The sequence below is a fragment of the Hippopotamus amphibius genome, chromosome 17 (assembly GCF_030028045.1).
Source record: "Hippopotamus amphibius kiboko isolate mHipAmp2 chromosome 17, mHipAmp2.hap2, whole genome shotgun sequence".
NCBI lineage: Eukaryota > Metazoa > Chordata > Mammalia > Artiodactyla > Hippopotamidae > Hippopotamus > Hippopotamus amphibius.
The window spans coordinates 23,396,481-23,416,315 of NC_080202.1; the positions used below are offsets into that span (position 1 = coordinate 23,396,481).

At 35.4% G+C, this 19,835-nt stretch overlaps 1 protein-coding gene across 9 annotated transcripts in view; it reads left to right on the top strand.

Moving 5' to 3' along the window:
* Window positions 1-19,835, top strand: part of BCAS3 (BCAS3 microtubule associated cell migration factor) — a 546,169-nt gene that overhangs the window by 135,061 nt on the left and 391,273 nt on the right. For 8 of the 9 annotated variants that reach the window (XM_057713964.1, XM_057713962.1, XM_057713969.1 and 5 more), the window contains exons 10-11: window positions 6,923-6,999; window positions 13,584-13,667. In XM_057713964.1, the coding sequence (XP_057569947.1) occupies window positions 6,923-6,999; window positions 13,584-13,667 (161 nt within the window). The remainder of the gene's footprint in view (window positions 1-6,922; window positions 7,000-13,583; window positions 13,668-19,835) is intronic. The other variant, XM_057713968.1, reaches the window with a different exon arrangement.

The following is a 19,835-nucleotide window of genomic DNA, read 5'->3' on the forward strand; positions in this document are numbered from 1 at the left end:
CCAGTGTGCTTAAATTTAAATGCAGATATGAAGTCTCCAGAGAGACCAAAGGATTGTATAGTAAGTTACTCTTTCCATTGGCTTCTGTTTTTACTTGGAGGAGGAAAATTTATTCCTTACAATCCTCGTGTTATTTCTTAGTGTTAGAATGTGTCTTCCTCATTTTTGTTAATGGTGAGTAACAAATGTAAGGAATGTATTTAAAGGATCTTTAAAATGCAAAATTATTTTTAATGTTGGTAAGAGGAACAGTTCTTTTTATGTTTCTAAGCAAGCTTGTAATGCTGATAAGACAAGATTGGCAGGTTAATGTGGCATCTAAGCCCAGTTCAGGTTAAAACCCTGTTCTTTTGGGTTCCTATCTATATACAATAGACTAGGCTGCCATGATGTTTTCATAGCCCAGGCAGGTGTTCAACATAAAGTGGACTCTAAATAAATGCCTTTAGCTTATGTGATTTTACTATTCTCTGCACGTAATTCCCACCATTGAGCCCATTGAACCTTTGAATGGCATTATTCTGTTTCATGTGCATAAAAAATAAGCAGAAATAAAATCAGGTTTTAAATTCAAAGCTCATGGAACCTTAAGAGGGTCATCAATCAGCAGTAAGATGGTCAAATAAATCTCTGAAGTGGTATTTAATATTTTATGTGTTTATATGTCTTTCTGGAGAGGGTTTCATAGTCCTTTCTGAACTTCATTCAATGTGTAGTCTTTTGTGGCTAATGTCTTTCACTGAGCATAGTAGAATATTACATTTTTTAGAGCAGTTTTAGGTTCACAGCAAAATTGAGCAGAAAGCACAGAAATTTCCCATACACTCCCAGCCCCACACATGCCTGGTCTCCCCCACCAGAGTAGTATATTTGTTACACTTGATGAACCTACAGGTAATTATCACTCAGAGTCTATAGTTTATCTCAGGATTCACTCTTGGTGTTGTACATCAGTGGGCTTGGATAAATGTATAATGACATGTATCCATCATTGTAACATCACACAGAATATTTTCACGGCCCTGAAAATCCTCTGTGCTCTGTCTGTTCATCTCTGCCTTCCCCATTCCCCCCAGCAGCCGTTGCATTTCCGAGAATGTCATATAGTTGGAATCATAGTATATAGCGTTCTCAGGTTGACTTCTTTTATTTAATAATATCAAGTTTCCGCTGTGTTGCTACCCAACGTCAAGATTTACTATAAAGCTACAGTAATCAAGACAGTGTGGTATTGGCAAAAGAATAGACAAATAGATCAATGGAACAGAATAGAGAGCCCAGAAATAAATCTTTTATGAAGGAACAAAGGTAGCACAATGGAGCAGAGATAGTCTTTTCAACAAATGGTGCTGAACAACTGGGCATTCATGGGCATAAAACTGAATTTAGACACAGACTATACTTCCTTCACAAAAATTAACTCAAAAAGGATCACAGACCTAAATGTAATATATAAAATATAAGATTTATAGAAGATAACACAGGAGAAAACCTAGATGACCTTGGATATGGTGATGACTTTGTAGATATAGCACCAAAGGCACTAAAGAAATAATTGATAAAGTAGACTTCATTAAAAGTAAAAACTTATCCTCTGCAAAAGACAGTGTCAGTAAAATGAGAAGAAAGGCCACAGTATAGGAGAAAATATTTGTAAAAGACAAATCTAAAAAAAAAAGGGCTGTCATCCAAAATATACAAAGAACTCTTAAAACTCAATAAGAACAAAACACACAACCTGATGAAAAAATAGGCCAAAGAGTCCTCACCCAAGGCGCCTCACCAGAGAAGATATACAGATGGCACAGAAGCATATGAAATGATGCTGCACATTATATGTCATCAGGGAAATGCAAATTAAAACAATGAGATGCCACCAGACGTCTAAAATCCAGAACACTGAGAACACCAGTGCTGTCAAGGATGTGAAACAACAGGAACTCTCATTGCTGGTGGGAATGCAAAATGATGCAGCCACTTTGGGAGACAATTTGACAATTTCTTACAAAACTAGACCTATTCTTAGTATACAATCCAGCAATCACACTTCCTGTTATTTATCCAGAGGAGTTGAAAACTTATGTCCGCACAGCCTTCACACAGGTATTTATAGCAGCTTTATTCACATTGCCAAAAGTGGAAGCAACCAAAGTGTCCTTCACTGGGTGAATGGATAAATAAACTGTGCTGTATTCTGACAATGGAATATTATTCTTCATTTCTTTTTATTGCTAGACATTTAGTTTCCATTTTGAGGCTATTATGAATAATGCTTTCATAAATGAAAGGTTTTTATGGGGACATATACTTTTGATTCTCTGGGGTATAGGTGTTTGTGTGGACATGTTTTCATTTCTCTTGGATGTGTACCTAGGAGTCGAATTGCTGGGTCATATGGTAATTCTATCCTTAAGTATTTGAAGAGCTTCCGGGCACAGTGACTGCACCAATTTTACATTCCCACCAGCAGTGTATGAGGGTTCCAATTTCTCACCAATGATTGTTAATAAGATTATAGTCATCCTGTTGGTATCTCTTGAAGTCGTATCTGATTATACTTTTGATTTGCATTTCCCTATGGCTAATGATGTTGAGTATCTTTTCATATGCCCATCTTATATCTTCTTTGTCAAATTTTACATTGACTTGTCTTTATTGATTTATAATGGGTCTGTTCATATTTTACATACAAGTCCATGATCAGATATATGTTTTACAAAACTCCCATTCTGTGACTTGTCTTTTCTTTTTCTTGGTGGTGTCCTTTGAAGCGCAAAGATTTTGGTTTTGATGAAGTCCAATTTGTCTATTTTTTCTTCTATCACATGTACTTTTGGTGTCATATCTAAGAAAGCATTGCCTGTGGTTATGAAGATTTACCACGGTTTTGTTCCGAGAGGTTAGTACTTTAGCTTTACTTTGATTCATTTCAAGTTTGTATGCAGTGTGAAGTCAAGCTTCAGTTTCATTTGTTTGCATGTGGATATCCAGTTGACCTATCATCATTTGTTGAAAGGACTATTCTTTCCCCATTGACTTGTCTTGGTAGCCTTGTTGAAAGTCAGTTGACCATAAATGCAGCTGTCTGTTTTTTCCAAAAATATCTGAAATCTTGTCCTTTCCAAGAAAAATAAGGCAAGGTGTTACAGAGAGTAGTTAAATCCTTTGTTTTTCAAAATGAGTTCAGGTCTTCTCCCCACTAGGACCAACATTCTGGGAGGATGCCATGTAAAATTGCATCAGTCTCATGAGTCTTTTAGTTATGGAATCATCTTCATGTAGTGTGCTTCTTGTGGATTTTACCTTTATTTAAATTTGGAAACCTGAGATTTTTTAATATCCAATTCTCTTTCACTTTGTTCAGAAACATAAACTTGTTAGAATTAGTCCTAGTATTATAGTGGTTAGTGTTTGTTGTTGTTGTTGTTGTTTTCCTTCACTTGTTTTCAAAGTTTAGCTCGAGGCAATGCTTAATCTTTAAAGGAGTCATGCTTATAAAGTTGGGATAGTGCTGAGAGGCTGATGGTCTGCTGATTCCAGCTGTAAAATGTTTCTTGGAGAGCAGAAAAACAGTTTGCTTTCATTTAGTACACTTCAATTCTTGAGGTCCACTGGCTTTTTAAAAACATTGACTCAAAAAGTGAAATGAAGAATAGTTAACTACATTTTTCCTTAGTATTCTTTAGTATTTGGAAGGTGCATATACTTATTAGGATCTGTTGAGGCAAAACGGTTATCAGAATTAATTGAGTTAGATTACGTTGACCTTAAAGTTCAGGAGATTAGCTGCCTCTAATGGAATGCCACAATTCACGGGTATCTATTTCTGTTTTTAAACAATGAGCAAAAAGTTAGAAAGCGTATACCTTATATTTTGTATGACATATGGACTTTCTCTTAGGATCATTATCTTTTTTGTAAGTACTTCATCTTTAAAAATGAAAACTCGGGAAACTCCCCTGTGGTCCATTGGTTAGGACTCTGCTTTCACTGCCGAGGGCCTGGGTTCAGTCCCTGGTTGGGGAACCAAGATTCCACAAGCCCCGGAGTGCAGACAAAAAAAAAAAAAAAAAAGAAAGAAACGAAAATTCAAAATAGATGGAGTTGAAGCAGCTGAAATGAAAACTAGCAGGTAACAGAAGCACTAGCAACTTCTGCTTCTCTAGTGGTTTTGAACACAACACCAATTCAGAATCACCACCATTGCTACTCAAAAGGCTTTCTGAATTCAGGCAAGCATGCATGTACAATTAAAGAAGATTTCTATTAAAAAATGACTTTTTAAAATGAATACAAAAATACACAAGCAGCTCATGCAGTTCAACATCAAAAAACAAACAACCCAACCCAAAAAGGGCGGAAAACCTACATAGATATTTCTCCAAGGAAGAGATACAGAGTTTCAACAAATACATGAAAAGATGCTCAACATCACTAATCATTAGAGAAATGCAAATCAAAACCAGAATGAGGTATCACCTCAGAGCAGTCAGAATGGCCATCATCAAAAAATCTAGAAGCAATAAATGCTAAGAGAGGGTGTGGAGAAACGGGAACCCTCTTGCACTGTTGGTAGGAATGTAAATTGATACAGCCACTATGGAAAACAGTATGAAGGTTCCTTAAAAAACTAAAAATAGAGCTACTATAAGACCCAGCAGTCCCACTTCTGGGCACACACCCAGAGAAAACCATAATTCAAAAAGATAAATGTACCACAGTGTTCATTGCAGCAGTCCTTACAATAGCCAGGAGATGGAAGCAACCTAAATGTCCATCGACAGATGAATGGATAAAGAAGATGTGGCACATATGCACAATGGAATATTACTTAGCCATAAAAAGGAATGAAATTGAGCTATTTGTAATGAGGTGGATGGACCTAGAGACTGTAATACAGAGTGAAGTAAGTCAGAAAGAGCAAAACAAATACTGTATGCTAACGCATATATATGGAATCTAGAAAAATGGTACTGAAGAACCTAGTGGCAGGGCAGGAATAGAGATGCAGACGTAGAGAACCGACTTGGGCGGGGGGGAGGGAAAGTTGGGACGTACTGAGAAAGCAGCATTGACATATACACTACCAAATGTAAAATAGATAGCCAGTGGGAAGCTGCTATAGAGCACAAAGAGATCAGCTTGATGCTTTGTGAAGACCTAAAAAGGTGGGATACGGAGGGTGGGAGGGAGGCTCAAGAGGGAGGGGATAGGGAGATAATATATATATATACATGTTTAACTGATTTCACTTTGTTGTACAGCAGAAACTAACACAATACTATAAAGCAATTATACTCCAATAAAGATTAAAGAAAAAATGAACACAAAAAGCCTAAGACTACTTGAAAAATATTTGCAATATTTTCTTTTATAGGTGAATTTTTTTTTTGCCAGTGTGCCTTATAAATATGCTTTGGTTAATTTAGGTGCATTGTTTAGTTTATTCAAACATTTATTTTAGCTACTTTTTAAGATATTATTCTAGGCATTAGAGATTCAGCTGTGAACAAAAGGCACAAACATTTGACCTTAATCAGGTGGGTGGAAGATAGAAAATAAAGAAGCAAAAAGATAATAAATATTACAGAACATATAAATTATTTTTATTTTTGACAGTACATGTCAAAATAGTTCATTATTGTTGATGCATTGATAACTGTTCCTCTTATGATCAGTAGTGGACTGAGGCTTTCTGCTGGGTGAGGTATTTTCAGGTGTGCTATTCATATGATTCAGGTTATGCTATGTTTTCCTATATGCTCATGTGTTTCATGCAGTTTGGCTTTTTTTTTTTTTTTTTGTCATGGGAAGAAAAGATTATTTTTATAAAAACCCATCTGTCTCGTACAAATTTAGATTCCAAATTGAGATCTAAACTATGAAATAGGTGACCTCGGTTTGACCCTCTAGTGTACATTTTAGAGAAAAACATTTGTGAAAATATTAACGAGGTACTTGTGGAATGATAAACCAGGAATTCTTTAGGTTAGGCTTTTTGTGTTCTTGGATTCCACAGTCTCCATTGAGAAGTCGCTTAAAAGCAGTTTTGGGATATACTGAAATGTTATTTTGTGTAGTTGACAGATGAGGGCGTTATATGCAGAGACCTATTGGTGTAGTCAGGAGGGGAGATGAGACCCTCATGGAACGATATCACTTACTTGACTGAACTGTGTTGTGTCTTGTTTAGTGGAGTTCAGGAAGATGGCATTGGTGTTTCCATGGTGTTGATGTCAACTCTCAGGAATATGTGATTTATTTTTTTTTGAAAGGGGAGAACCACAAAAATAATTCTTCCTACTAGTTTGGTATTGGCTGGACTGAAAGCAAGAATGAAATTGAATGCTTAATGTAAATTCTTAAGATTATGTAAATTAGTTCCCCAGTATCTACTGATGCACCCTTTGTGGATTACTTCTCCCCGTTGGCCCCACACCTAAGTTACTTGTTCTACCCACCCCACCCCACCCCCACCGTATTACTGTTATTTCATTTTAGGTGTCTGTCTGCCTTATCTTTCCCCTTAAATTCCAGAGCCAATTGTCTCCTTCCTCTTTCTTCTCTAAACAGTTTTACTAGACTTATGAAATTGTAGGCTTATGAACTTTAAATGATTCTTCTTGGCTTCTCCCTCTTGTTCTAGGAATAACTATAAAATGCCCAATTTTTGCGAAAAGTGAATACCAGTTCTTCCCAGATTTGTTTCTTATTGGAACACTCAAAACCCAAAGGAAACTGTAGAGGAGAAAAAAAGGAACCTCTTTTAGCTATTAAAATAATGAGTAGGTTATGGGCATTTTATGTGAGCCTTGAAAAAATAAAAGCATTTGATTGTTCTGTTTTTATGGCATCAAAATATGATGTACCAACAGAAAATTTATGAGGAAATTTCTTAATATTGCTATTTGAAAATTTTCAGGCTGCTACCCTTGTCCCGGGCCGAACATGAATCCTATTGCTCTTGGGAGCCGCTGGCTCGCTTATGCAGAAAACAAGGTAAGCAGGACCCACGTTGGAATATTTGTAATGGAGCAAGTCTTGAAGAGTTTTCCAAAGGTGATTAACAACCAATAATGAATGTTTAACTTACTAGTTTGTTTTCTTTGGTTTTGTTTTGTTTTAATTGGGCACCCAGTTGTCCGATCTTATTGCTCAGGATCAGTATTTGGACTCAACCTTAATTTTCTAGGCTTAGTTTTATTTAGAGAACTTTACTCCATTAATTTTAAATCACAGCACTGAGGACTTCCCTTGTGGCGCAGTGGTTAAGAATCTGCCTGCCAATGCAGGGGACATGGGTTCGAGCCCTGGTCCTGGAAGATCCCACAGCCGCAGAGCAACTAATTCTGTGCCCCACAACTACTGAGCCTGAGCTCTAGAGCCCGCGAGCCACAACTATTGAACCCGCATGCCACAACTACTGAAGCCCGCATGCCTAGAGCCCATGCTCCGCAACAGGAGGAGCCACCACACAGAGAAGCCTGCGCACTGCAATGAAGAGTAGCCCCTGCTCTCGGCAACTGGAGAAAACATGTGTGCAGCAATGAATACCCAACACAGCCAATAAATAAACAAATAAATAAATAAATAAAATAAATCACAGTATTGATATCACCAAGGGGAGTGTCTGTGGAGCTAGAAATCAGGAGGCAGAAATGACTCCTGTCTTTAATAGCAGGTTGGAAACCTGAGGCATAGAATAATTTAATGGACTTTATATGTATACATCTAAATCTGCTACTTGTTAATTATCAGTCTCACTTATCTATTAAGGTCATCATAGTAAATGAAGATATATTTATACATTGTAAGTTTTATTTATGTCCAATTCAAAGCAAAGAGCAAATTCCTTTTTATGTCATTTAGTGCCCTGCATATGCATATAGAATGAAATCTAAAAAAAATTACAGACTTCAAAGAAGATCATTTTTTTGTTTCATTTTTGCTTGTTTGTATGATTATTATATATTGAGAATAACATGAAAGAAAATGTGTTGAAAAGTTCTTGACACAAGTCTGAATATGATACGTACAGTAATTATTTGGTGAAACCACAGTATTGTCTCCAGTCTCTGGAAATCACAAAATCAAGAAACTACTGAAGAAAGTTATTTTTCTAGATGGATCCCTTGATGCTTTTCCCAAAGTTCTGTCCTCTACATATAGATACTTTGCATCTTACTGAGTGCTGTTTTTTTTTTTTAATCATCTTTTCAAAACTGTAATTAGGTATTACCGAATAAAGTAATAAACAACTCTTAGAGTGCAAAATGAAAGCACCTTATTTTAAAGGTGCAAAAGCAAGAAAATACAACATAAACATCCATTTTTAAATAGCCGTCTGTGTAAGGGGTAAATGCCATGTAAAAACATTTTCAATAGAAAAATGATTTCTAAATCAGTTTACAGAAGATCAAAAACAAATCAGTAATACAAACTTTAACTATAAATAACTAAAAAGCAAAGTGTCATCTCTCCTGTTTTTGATTCAACATTTATGTCTTCTGCTGTTAGCCTTTCGGAGAAAATATTGTGTTGTAAGACTGCTGTCTTTCTGGACGAGGACAAGGATCAAGATCTTCTTTAATGTAACCTCTTTCCATACAAGTCTGAGTGGAAGGAAAACCAACTTCCCAGAAATTCTCTGGTGTGCCAGGTGGAATGTACTGAAATCGGTGTCTTGAGCAGGCAGCCAACTTCTTTTCTCTTTCTTCTGCTGGAAAATCTGCATAATAAATTTCACATTCCTTACATGTGTGTCCAAGCAATTTTCTTCTTTCTTCTTTTTTCCAAACCACCTCAATATGAGGAAAATTTTGTAAGCTGGTCTCTCTTTCATCATCTTTAAAATATGGCTCCACGAATGCTTTCTGTTTGACTTTATCTTGTTTATCACCAGGAGAGTTTGGTTTTTTGGTAGTAGTTGACAACTCCTTCTCTCCAGCTACTACTTGGGGGAAGCTATCCGCCAAAAAGGACTCATCCTCTTCATGTGTAGTCCGATCGAACATATCTTCCAAGCTATCATTCAATTTTCTTTCTCCATTTGGACTTTTTTCTCCCTTCTGCTCTTGATTCTTCATTTTTAAAAGCATAGTTTCACTAACCAACGTGTAGTCCATGTCCACTGTCTCTCCTCCTGCTAATCTTGACTGACTGCCATCCTTTGTGTCTACTACTCTATCCTTTCTCTTGATTATCCAGTATATCACTTTTCAAATTAATTCTTTTCAAATAAGACAAGAGACATACAGTTCAATATGCTGACATCATGGTATCTTCTAATGATTACATCTGTAGGAAATTTCCTTAAGTGCTGGAGACATCCAAGAGGAAGATATATACATTGTCCCTTGGCTTTTGTAAGATTTATTGTCACATGTGGGAAACTACTCATTTAGCATCGTAGGTATTATGCAAATAGTTACATATTGTTTTCTTATGGAAAGGACTTCCTTCATAGGTGCATAGGGTGGAAGTGTTCCAGTTGTCTTGCCTTCGTAGAGATATGTGTCAGTAATATCTAGTGTTACATACAAAGACCAGGAAGTGTAGTGGCAGTCATAAAGAGTTTACTAGTCAGATGGTCGTACCATCCTTTGGAAGAAATATTAACAGACAAAAGTCTGTCCTTAGTATTTACATGAGAGCTAGTATTTATTAACAGTTTCTGATTGTTGTAGCCTTTGGGAGGAGTGTGGAACAGCAAAAATAAATTTTGGAGCAATAATCTCTTTCAGTGAAAATGCTCCTTGACTAAAGTTTTAAGCAAGAGGCCATATATCTTGATTGGGTTTGCTTTTCAATGCCTCTTTTTATTTTATTATTATTATTATTATTATTTTTACTAGACTTTAAAAAAATTTATTTATAATTTTATTTTTTGGCTGTGTTATATCTTTTTTGCTGAGCACGGACTATTTCTAGTTGAGGTGAGCAGGGGCTACTCTTCATTGTGGTGCATGGGCTTCACAGTATGGTGGCTTCTCTTGTTGTGGAGCACAGGTTCTAGGTGCGCATTCCTTTCTTTCTTCATCTTTTACAATATTGGTAATTTTGAAGACTACAACCCCCTACATCTACCCCTTATTCTTTTTATTTTAACAGAAGGATTGTTTTTAATAGAATGATTTTTATTTTGAGTTTTCTGATGTTTTCCCTTAATTATATTCAGGTTATGTATTTGTGGCTGGAATAAATACTACGGGAGTGTTGTTCTGTGCTTCCTGTGCTGTCACATCTGGAGGCACATGATATACATCTGTCCTTTATTGGTGATGCTAATTTTGTCAAGGTTTTGTCCAGTTTCCGTACTGAATAATCACTATTTTTTCCTCTTGTAACTAATAAATAATTTGGAAAGAGCATGCTTATATCCTGCTTTTCATCAAAATCTTAGCCTACCTAATCTTAGCATCCATTGATCTATTCTTGCCTGAACCAGTCTTTACTGTGAGGATTGCAAATTAATGGTTTTCCACTTCCTCCCTTCACATTTACCAGTAGGCATTTGGCTTTCTATCATCATCAAGAAATTTGCCTTCTTTTTAAGATCTTTCCATATCTCTATTTTTGATATGGGCTCATGGATTCCTATTTTTTCAGTGGTTTTTAATTTTTTCTGTTTTTAATTATTTTGCTTTTCAAATTGTTGACCCATGAGAGCCCCTTAAGTCTTGTTCTTGTGACATTATGATGTGGCTTCATCAAAATTAAAAGATATATACTGTTTCCTTACTTACTATCATCATAATATGTCCGGGGACTTCCCTAGTGGCACAGCGGTTAAGACTCCGAGCTCCCAATGCAGGAGACCCAGGTTCAATCCCTGATCAGGGAACTAGATCCCACATGCATGCCACAACTAAGAGTTCGCATGTCACTGCTAAGGAGCTGGCAAGCCACAACTAAGACGCCCTCAAGTCACAACTAAGGAGCCTGCCTGCTACAACTAAGACCTGGTGCAACTAAATAAATAAATAAATAAATATATATATATATATATAAGAACATGTCCAGATCCATCTTGTACTTGCCCTGTCTCGGCCCTGGAATCATCTTCTGATTTTACTGGTTCTTTTTCATGGGCAGTGGTATTAGATACCAAGCTTTGTCCAGTAGATGTGTTCATTGTTACTGGGGCATTTTTGCTTCTAGACTTTCAGTAAATTCAGAAATATGCATGTTATATGCTCACACATACTTCTCTATATACACATAAATAGGCAAATATATGCATACTTGTGCACCCATGTATACCCATAGACACACATATATTTTGGAAATGAAGAGTTCACGCTGGTATTTCCACAGAATGCTCTCCTTTTGTCCCCCATTTCCTGTGGACATGTTCCTTTATTTTGGATAGGAAACCATGACATCAGCATGTTTTCTTCATTTGTTCAATCTTAAAATACAAAAAAGTAGTTATAGAGTTGCTTGTTCATCCACTACAAAAATCAAACCAACTAAAAAGAGTTCAGGATTTTCTTGCAATTCTCTACTTTTATTACTGCCTAAAACTGAAGGTATGTAATCAAATACTGTGTTCATAAGTATTTTATTTATGTATGTATTTATTTTTTGCTGTGCCCCACCAGGGGTTGATCCCAGGCCCATGGCAGTGAAAGCGCTGAGTCTTAACCACTGGACCACCAGGGAATTCCCTTCTTAGGTTATTTTAGTTAGTTTGTCCTTTATCCCTCTTTTTTCTGCCTTCTGTCACTGTTGTTATATTTTCATTTGATACATAATTATGTACATTTGTTTTTATATTTATTTATATGCTTATGTATTTTATCACATGTTATACATATATTTATAGTCCTCTTTATTTCCCCAAAGATAACTTTATAAACACACATACACACACATGATCTTTTGTACATTGCTTTTTTACTCACCAGTATTTCCTAGGATTTAGGCATGAGAGAGTTTCCTTCTTTTTTTTTTTTTTTGTAATTAATGTATTTGGTTATGCTGGGTCTTAGTTGCACCAGGCAGGCTCCTTAGTTGTGACACACAAGCTTTTAGTTGAGGCATATGGGATCTAGTTCTCTGACCAGGGATCGAACCTGGGCCCCCTGCATTGGGACCGTGGAGTCTTAACCACTGGGCCACCAGGAAAGTCCCCATAATAGAGTTTTGCGCCACAGAAATTTCTGACTCATCTTTTATTTTGATGTACTGAGATGCAAATATAGTTTTTGTAATGGGTCTAAGTTTCAGACAACTTTCTGGCTTAGTTATGTTTATGTAGAAATGCTGACTCAGATTTAGTCAAATTGAAAAGGTGATAGTATTGCTTGTTTTCCCTGATTATTTTAATTACCTGAAGCAGAGAAAAGATTTCTAACATAATGTTTTTCCTTACACATGCTGCAGGAGGCAGCAGAGGGATAATTTTCATAATTCTTCAAATGTATATTTGTGAATGAATGAATGAGTTAGTGGGTGAATGACTGAGAGATTCTTTTCATTAGCTAAAATGATCACTTTTCAAACTCTCTCTTTTCCCCTGTTTGAAACTACATTTGCCAACACCTGTGATTTGGAAAATTCCTCACCACTATTGTCTTAAGGAATATTTTTTTTTAATAGTGTCAGTGATGAAGAAAATTTTGATTTTAAAATAAAAGAATAAAAGGTTCACATATTGTGACCTGGTTTTAAAATATGTAAAGCATTTTTTTTTGTATATTTTGGAAGAGGAGGATTCTTTCTGAATTCTGTAGGTCTTTAATAATTCCTATCACAATGTGGAGCTGTTCTAATAGTCGACTATTGCCATTTTATTAAAAATTTTAAGTGTAAACGTCTGGCTAATGATTTTTACATTTCCCTTTCTTTTTCTGATTTTTTTTTTAAACTAAATTTAGGAAGCGTAGGAGCAGTGGAGAATTTAGTCTTGGTTTATTGCTCAGCACATGGGAGAATTATGCATGTCAAACTAGTGATTCATTTTGAAAATTGGCAGGTTGATTTATTTACATCAGACATGAATAAGGGCATGCCTTGTTCATTTTAACGTTAAAACTAGCGAGCCCTCTGAAGTGGACAGCTACTATATGTGTCATAGTTGATTTATGCTTCATTTGTGCCACTTTCCCACAAACACAATTGAAAATGGAAATACGGCACATTCTTTTGTCTATTTTTTAAAGTTTCCTTTTACAATCTTTATATAGGAATTAACAGGACAAAACCTCCGATTTGCTAGCATGTTAAATATTTAATGTTAGGAAGTCATGGCTAAGTCCTTTGATTATGTTTCTAAAATTTATTTGTGAAAAGTCTGCCAGATCGCAAATCCTACCATTTCAGAGTTTATGAATTCTTAAAGACTATTCATCTTGCAATTAAAAATCATGTTTGAGCATGAAACTGCCTGAGTGGCACTGTAGATTATAAAAAGGGGAAAAAGTGTTTCAGCAGGGTTTTTAGCTGTTTGTCTGAAAAACACTCTGGCAAACATTCCCACCCACCACCATCATTCTGCATGGTAAATAAGCTCTGTCCTAAGAGCCTGTAGAGTTAAACAGTTTAATAGAAATGACTTTCTGGTCTCTGTCTCTCTCCAGTTGATTAGATGTCATCAGTCCCGTGGTGGAGCCTGTGGAGACAACATTCAGTCTTATACTGCCACAGTCATTAGCGCTGCCAAAGTGAGTATCCAGTAGTCTCTGGGAGGTGCGATTCTGCAGAGTAATTATCACATTTCTCTCCTGAATTGTACTGAGATTGTCCCTTCCCTTTTCATTCACAAATGTCGAACAAACTTAAGAAGTAAGTCAGAATTATTTTGTCACTCAAGAGAACTGGTGACTAAATGATTAGGTATTGAATCTCTTAAGGTTCCTAAATCATACTTTATATTCTGTTGTAATGATTATAAGGTTTGTATTTATCCAATTTAAAATATTTAAGTCTGTTAGCTAGGTCAAAGTCTGTAATCTAATTACTTTGGAAGGAAGTTTTACGTGTTTTAAGTAAGTGACTTCTGGATTCTTTTTTTTTTTTTTTCCTGTGATTTGCATCATGCTACCTATACTGACATCCTTTTGTATTTTTGAACATTTATGAATCTTCTTGACATAAAAAGAATATTATTCCTTAAAAAAACTTGAGTGAAACCCCTGGCACACTCAGAGATTCTTTCATGTCACAGAGCTGCCCCCTGCATGTTTGTCAAGTGAGTTCTTTTTGTGTATGTGAGAGGGTTAATTTTGATGATGGCTCGTAAACTTTATGCTGATTATAAGGTATCCTTATAATCACCATCCTTTTGAATTGTGAAGTATACAACAAAACAATTCTAATAATAGGGATGACACAGTGAATCTAAATGACAGCATGTAATAGAAAGCACAACTACTCAGAAAAAACCAACAGTTTAAAACAAACCACAGGGAGGGAATCAAAGGTCACACTGTTTTATGTAAAACAAATACAAAAATATTTCAAGATTGATCACAAATGCAAACATGGTGTGGTTTGATGCAAGAAGCATTACATATTTTTCACTCAAAGGGAGGTATTACATGGCTTTTTGCTTACAGCACCATACATTTTAGATTTCAGAATCTTTATAAGAATGGCTTACTTTCCTCCACTGTATGAAAAACTTATGATGGTTATTTCAGTGAAGAGAAATCTGAAACAATAATTAGACAGCATCAGTGTTTAGCTAATTTATAATAGGTCCACAAAATATACCAATGAGATCTAGTTCTCAAGTGTTAATTCCTGTCTGACTTATCTGTGTCACACACTTTTTGTCAGGATAGCGCGTTGTGTCGTTGTTCTGAATCATTCTCGCTTATGTGACAGAGGGTAAACTTTTCAGCTCTTGTTTGCTATAATTGTATGTTTGTGTGCCTACATAGAAGGAAAGTGACCTGCTTCATTCAGTAACTGTTTAACTGTTTAACTGTTAGCTGAAAGTAGACTTGCTGGAATGACGTTAGACTTAATATGCTTTGAAAAGAACAAGGCCAAACTCCCCACTATTCTATACCACAGTGTTATGAACTTGGGGAATATACTCATGTCTTCCACATTTAAACTATGAAATTACGTTGATGACAACACCTTAGTAGGCCATTGGTCACCAGTGGAATTGGTGTTGATTGCAATTCATTGTCACCTCTGACAATAGATAAGATTCTGCCATTAACTCCTGAATAAAGTGATTAATGTTTAATTTTTTGTTTACTTTAGGCTGATTTTAGTGCTTTTTCATGTTCTTGTGTATAAAATTATAAAATAAAGGAAAAATATAGCTGTGAATGTAAAAGTCACCCATTTTTCGCTAGTCTTAAAATGTCCAATCATATATTGTACTCTGCTCTTTTAACTTATATTTAACTTAAATGTCAAGAAATATTTTTGAAAACATTTTTCTTATATTTATATAATCTTTTTCTGTGTACCTATGGATTCCTGAGTTAGAGAGTATGAATATTTTGGGATTTCTTTGAAAATACTATCAAATTGTTTTCCTAAAATCTTAGGAATCTAAAATGATCCTTCACCTCTCATTCAAGTTGTGGATATTTTATATAGAAAAGATTGGAGAGTTGGGATGATTCCCTGCCTCCAGAATGTAATTTCTCCTGCCAAGTTATTGGATATTAGAAACTTCCAGTTTTCCATGATAAGAACATAAAAATGACTTCTGTAATTAAGTAGTATAATTATAAATATATTATAATTTTTACTGTTACAGTATGGCTTATACTCCTATTATATTAGTATGTTCACTTGTGAAAATTTATCCTGATGTACACTTATAATTCCTGTACTTTGTTTTCTAAGTGGGTATAAAACTTTACTAAGAAAAGAAAAATCAGGGGCCTCCTAGGTGGCGCAGTGGTTGAGAATCCGCCTGCCAATGCAGGGGACACGGGTTCGATCCCTGCTCCAGGAGGATCCCACATGCCACGGAGCAACTAAGCCCTTGCGCCACAACTATTGAGCCTGTGCTTTAGAGCCTGTGAGCCACAACTATTGAGCCCAAGTGCTGCAACTACTGAAGCCCATGCACCTAGAGCCCATGCTCCACAACAAGAGAAGCCACGGCAATGAGGAGCCTGAGCACCACAACGAAGAGTAGCCCCCACTCACCACAACTAAAAAGAAAGCCCGCGCACAGCAAAAAATGACCCAACACAGCCAATAAAATAAATAAATAAATAAATTTATAAAAAAAGAAAAATCTCACAAAGATAGCTTCAGATCTAGAAACCTTCTCCAGAGAATTCTTTCTAATGTTTACGAATAAACAATGGCATAGGTAAACAACAAGGATTTACTGTATAGCATAGGGAACTATATTCAATATCTTGTAATAACCTATAATGGAAAATAATCTGAAAATATATACATAACTGAATCACTTTGCCGTACACCTGAAACTAACACAATATTGTGAATCAACTATACTTTAAAAAAAGAATGAACAGTGGCAGTATTACAAAGACTCTTCTGTGGAATAAAAAGGTCAGATTATGCCTAATCTTGTTTTCTGATGCAAGATCACCTTGATATAGAAACTTAACAAGAGCATTGTGAAAAAGGAAAGCTATAGTTCTGTCTTACTCATTAACATAGGTATGAAAAATCCTAACAAAATAACTAGCAGAAAATAAAAGTATGCGGAGGGCTAATATGTCACAATCTATTTGGGATACTTCCACAGTATAAGGTTGGTTTATAATTCAAAATCAGTGATTGGAATTTGCCACATTAACAGAATAAAAGAAAACATGATACATTTTATCTCAATATATGCACCAAAAGGTTTTGATAAAATTGAACATACATGTATTGATAAAACATTTTAGTAAATAGTGATAGTTCCTGGTTCTCTAGAATTCAGTTATTCTCAAATTGCCAAACTGTTTAAACACAGTAAACATGGTCATTTTAGTCTGTTTCTGATCGCTCCAACATCTGGCTCCCTTTTTGTTGTGTTTTTGTTGTTTAGTGTTTCTGTTAGTTCTCATTTATGATGTATTGACTCCTTGTTTGCTAAAATTTATTTAAAAGATCTGTAGAAACAGTTTGAGTTGATATCAGTTCTGTGACACTCTCAGGCTTGAATCAAGTTAATCTAATTTCAGGGATTGAGATTCCTTAAATTATTTAAATAAAGGTCACCTGAAATAGCTATGAGACCCTGATTACTATAGCTTCACTCTTATTTCTATTGCATGTCCCTTTATGTTTCAACCCAAAGCATGCAGGGAAAGTAGTCCCCCTTCAACATGACCACCTAGTTCCACAAGTCTATCAAAAGCACCACTCAGTCTCTTAGAAGCCCCCTCTAGAATCATGCAGTGCATTTAGGCCTAAATACCAGTTTATATAGCTGGATTTCTTGTTCTCTTGCATTTGGACCTTGTAACTCATCAGTAGTTTGTTAAATATTCAGTACCTTCAAGCAGAGTTTAAGAAAAAAAATCTCCCCAGTTTTCCTACTTGTTTTCATTGGTAGGATTGATCTGATTTATGTAGCCTGTTATTATTGAAAAATAGAAAATAAAATTTCTTATTATTTTTTTACCATTTTAATAATTTCTGGGTAATATGATATCTGTTGAGATATAACATGGAAAATATTTAAAGCCATATAGTATGTGCTTCTTAAGAAAATACTAAATCATTTTCTCTGACAGAGTAATCATTAATATATTTCTCTCTCTGATGACAGCTTCTTATGTGGCTTCACAGAGGTTAACCACTTTGTTTTATAGGATTAATTATTAAATTTTTATTGTCTCACATTACAATTTAAGTATATATTAATTGTATATGTGCTTGGAGTGCCTGCGAGGAAATAATTTTTTTTTCCCGGATTTTCAAATAGCACTTAAAATTTATCTTTCCAAGTAATTTATTTGGCTTTCCTTATAAAGACTATAATAATGATAAATTCTCTGAGGTCGTGTTGAAGGAAAAAGTTTAATATTGAAATTGTTCAAACTGGATTATTTTGAAACATTTATTAAATCTTGGTCCATATATTCTAGTTACCCTATAACTGTTCTGTTTGATTTTTCCTTTTAATGTGTTTTAACCCTGGCATGGTAAATTGATTTAATAAAAATGGCTCTGTTTTCTCCTGTTATCTGATAACTTCTTAATGACAACTAACAGCTTTCGTGAGAGCAGCACCATTAGTCCTAATGGATAGGGAGGACAACTGATATGGCTTGAGAAAGGTTAAAGATGACTAGTGACCCTCTGGCAAATTTGTCTGCAACAGAACAGAATAAGAACCATGGTCGTTTGCATTTTTGGTCACAGTAGGTTATCTGACATGTTCGTTATAGTCTTATGTTCAGCATTTTACAGTACAGATTAGTTCTATGAATATTCTTGTACTATTCTTAAGATTGTGAGGACACTAGTGCTCATTGATATGTTTGATTCTAACGTGGAAACAAATTTCTCCTAAAGGCAAAGGTCTTTGCTAATGTAGAAAGCTTCCAGCACTCCTCTCTCACACCCTGCACTCATTTACTGCACAAAGTACAGATTTGATGACTGTTAAATTTTGGGTTTAGTTTTTTGTTCACTCAGCAGTGGTCCAAAGAGGTTTTTTTTGGTGAGAAACATCATTAATTCTTCCTGTAATATTAGCCTTTGACTATAAAATATACTACTCTGTTTTTGCCCTCTTTTTGGAGTTTTTGCCTGTGTCTCTTATATTAACTTTTCCCCTTATCTTGTCGTTTGCTTTGCTACATTACTTCCCACTTTCTGTGTGCTCCAGTTATTTTAGTTTCATTCCTTTTCATTGGTATAAGAGCATGAAATAATAAGCTCAGGGGCAAATGGGGAGGATATACAATCAAAGACTTTAAACCTGAAAGGCATTCCTTTGATAAAGGGATAGCTCCGTGTAAGTGGGAGCATCTCCATTAGCATTTATGGAGTAAGTACATCAGCTGAGGCATCTCAGAGGTTAATCAGGCTTCCTGGCCAGCTTTTGACATCAATACACTGTGGCGCCTGGTTTTGTTGGTCCTTCAGAGGCTTTCTTGACAACACTCTAACAGACTTTGTGTAAGTCATTTCTTGTGAATTATTGAAGCAAATGTTTGGCTGCTAATTGAGGAACACTAATGTGTTTTATAATCACTACAGTTTGAGTTTTTAGCACTAAACAAAACAGTTACAATTGATTTGTGGCTTTTTCTTGGTTTTAGTCAGCTATAAGTTATATCATTTTGCTTGAATTCAGCAAATGGCTTTGCTGGTCATTTTATTTAAGTATTTATTAGGATACACTATTACGGTCTTCATTTTTCCTTTTTTCTTTCCCAGTATACGTTTGTATACTGAATTCATGAAATGTGAGATCACAAGTAGTAACAGGAATAGATTACGAGGCAATACTGGATAATGGAGATAGTCCTAGTTTTGAATTCTGGCTTTATCATTGCCTGGCTATTTGAGCTGCCATTTTCCTTAACTTCTGTAGCCACCCGAGGTGTTTGAGGAGATCTATCCGGATCATTTCTGTTAAAGGGCCTTGACCATTGCCGAGTTCAAATAGCCAGGCAATGATAACATAGCCATGGAATATAGCTACAGTAAAATAATACCTATATTATGTATGTTTCCTTTTTTCAGTTCCATCTGATTGTTGCTTAAATTACATTTAGGCCTTTATAAACAACCTACTTTGTCTACAATTTATATAATATTCGAAATGCTGTGTGTATAATATACATTTTAAAATTTAGTTATAGCATATGCCAGAGTATAGGGCCATAATTATTTTAAAAAGAGCAAGTCACGTTATTGAAGATTAATTTGAAGTA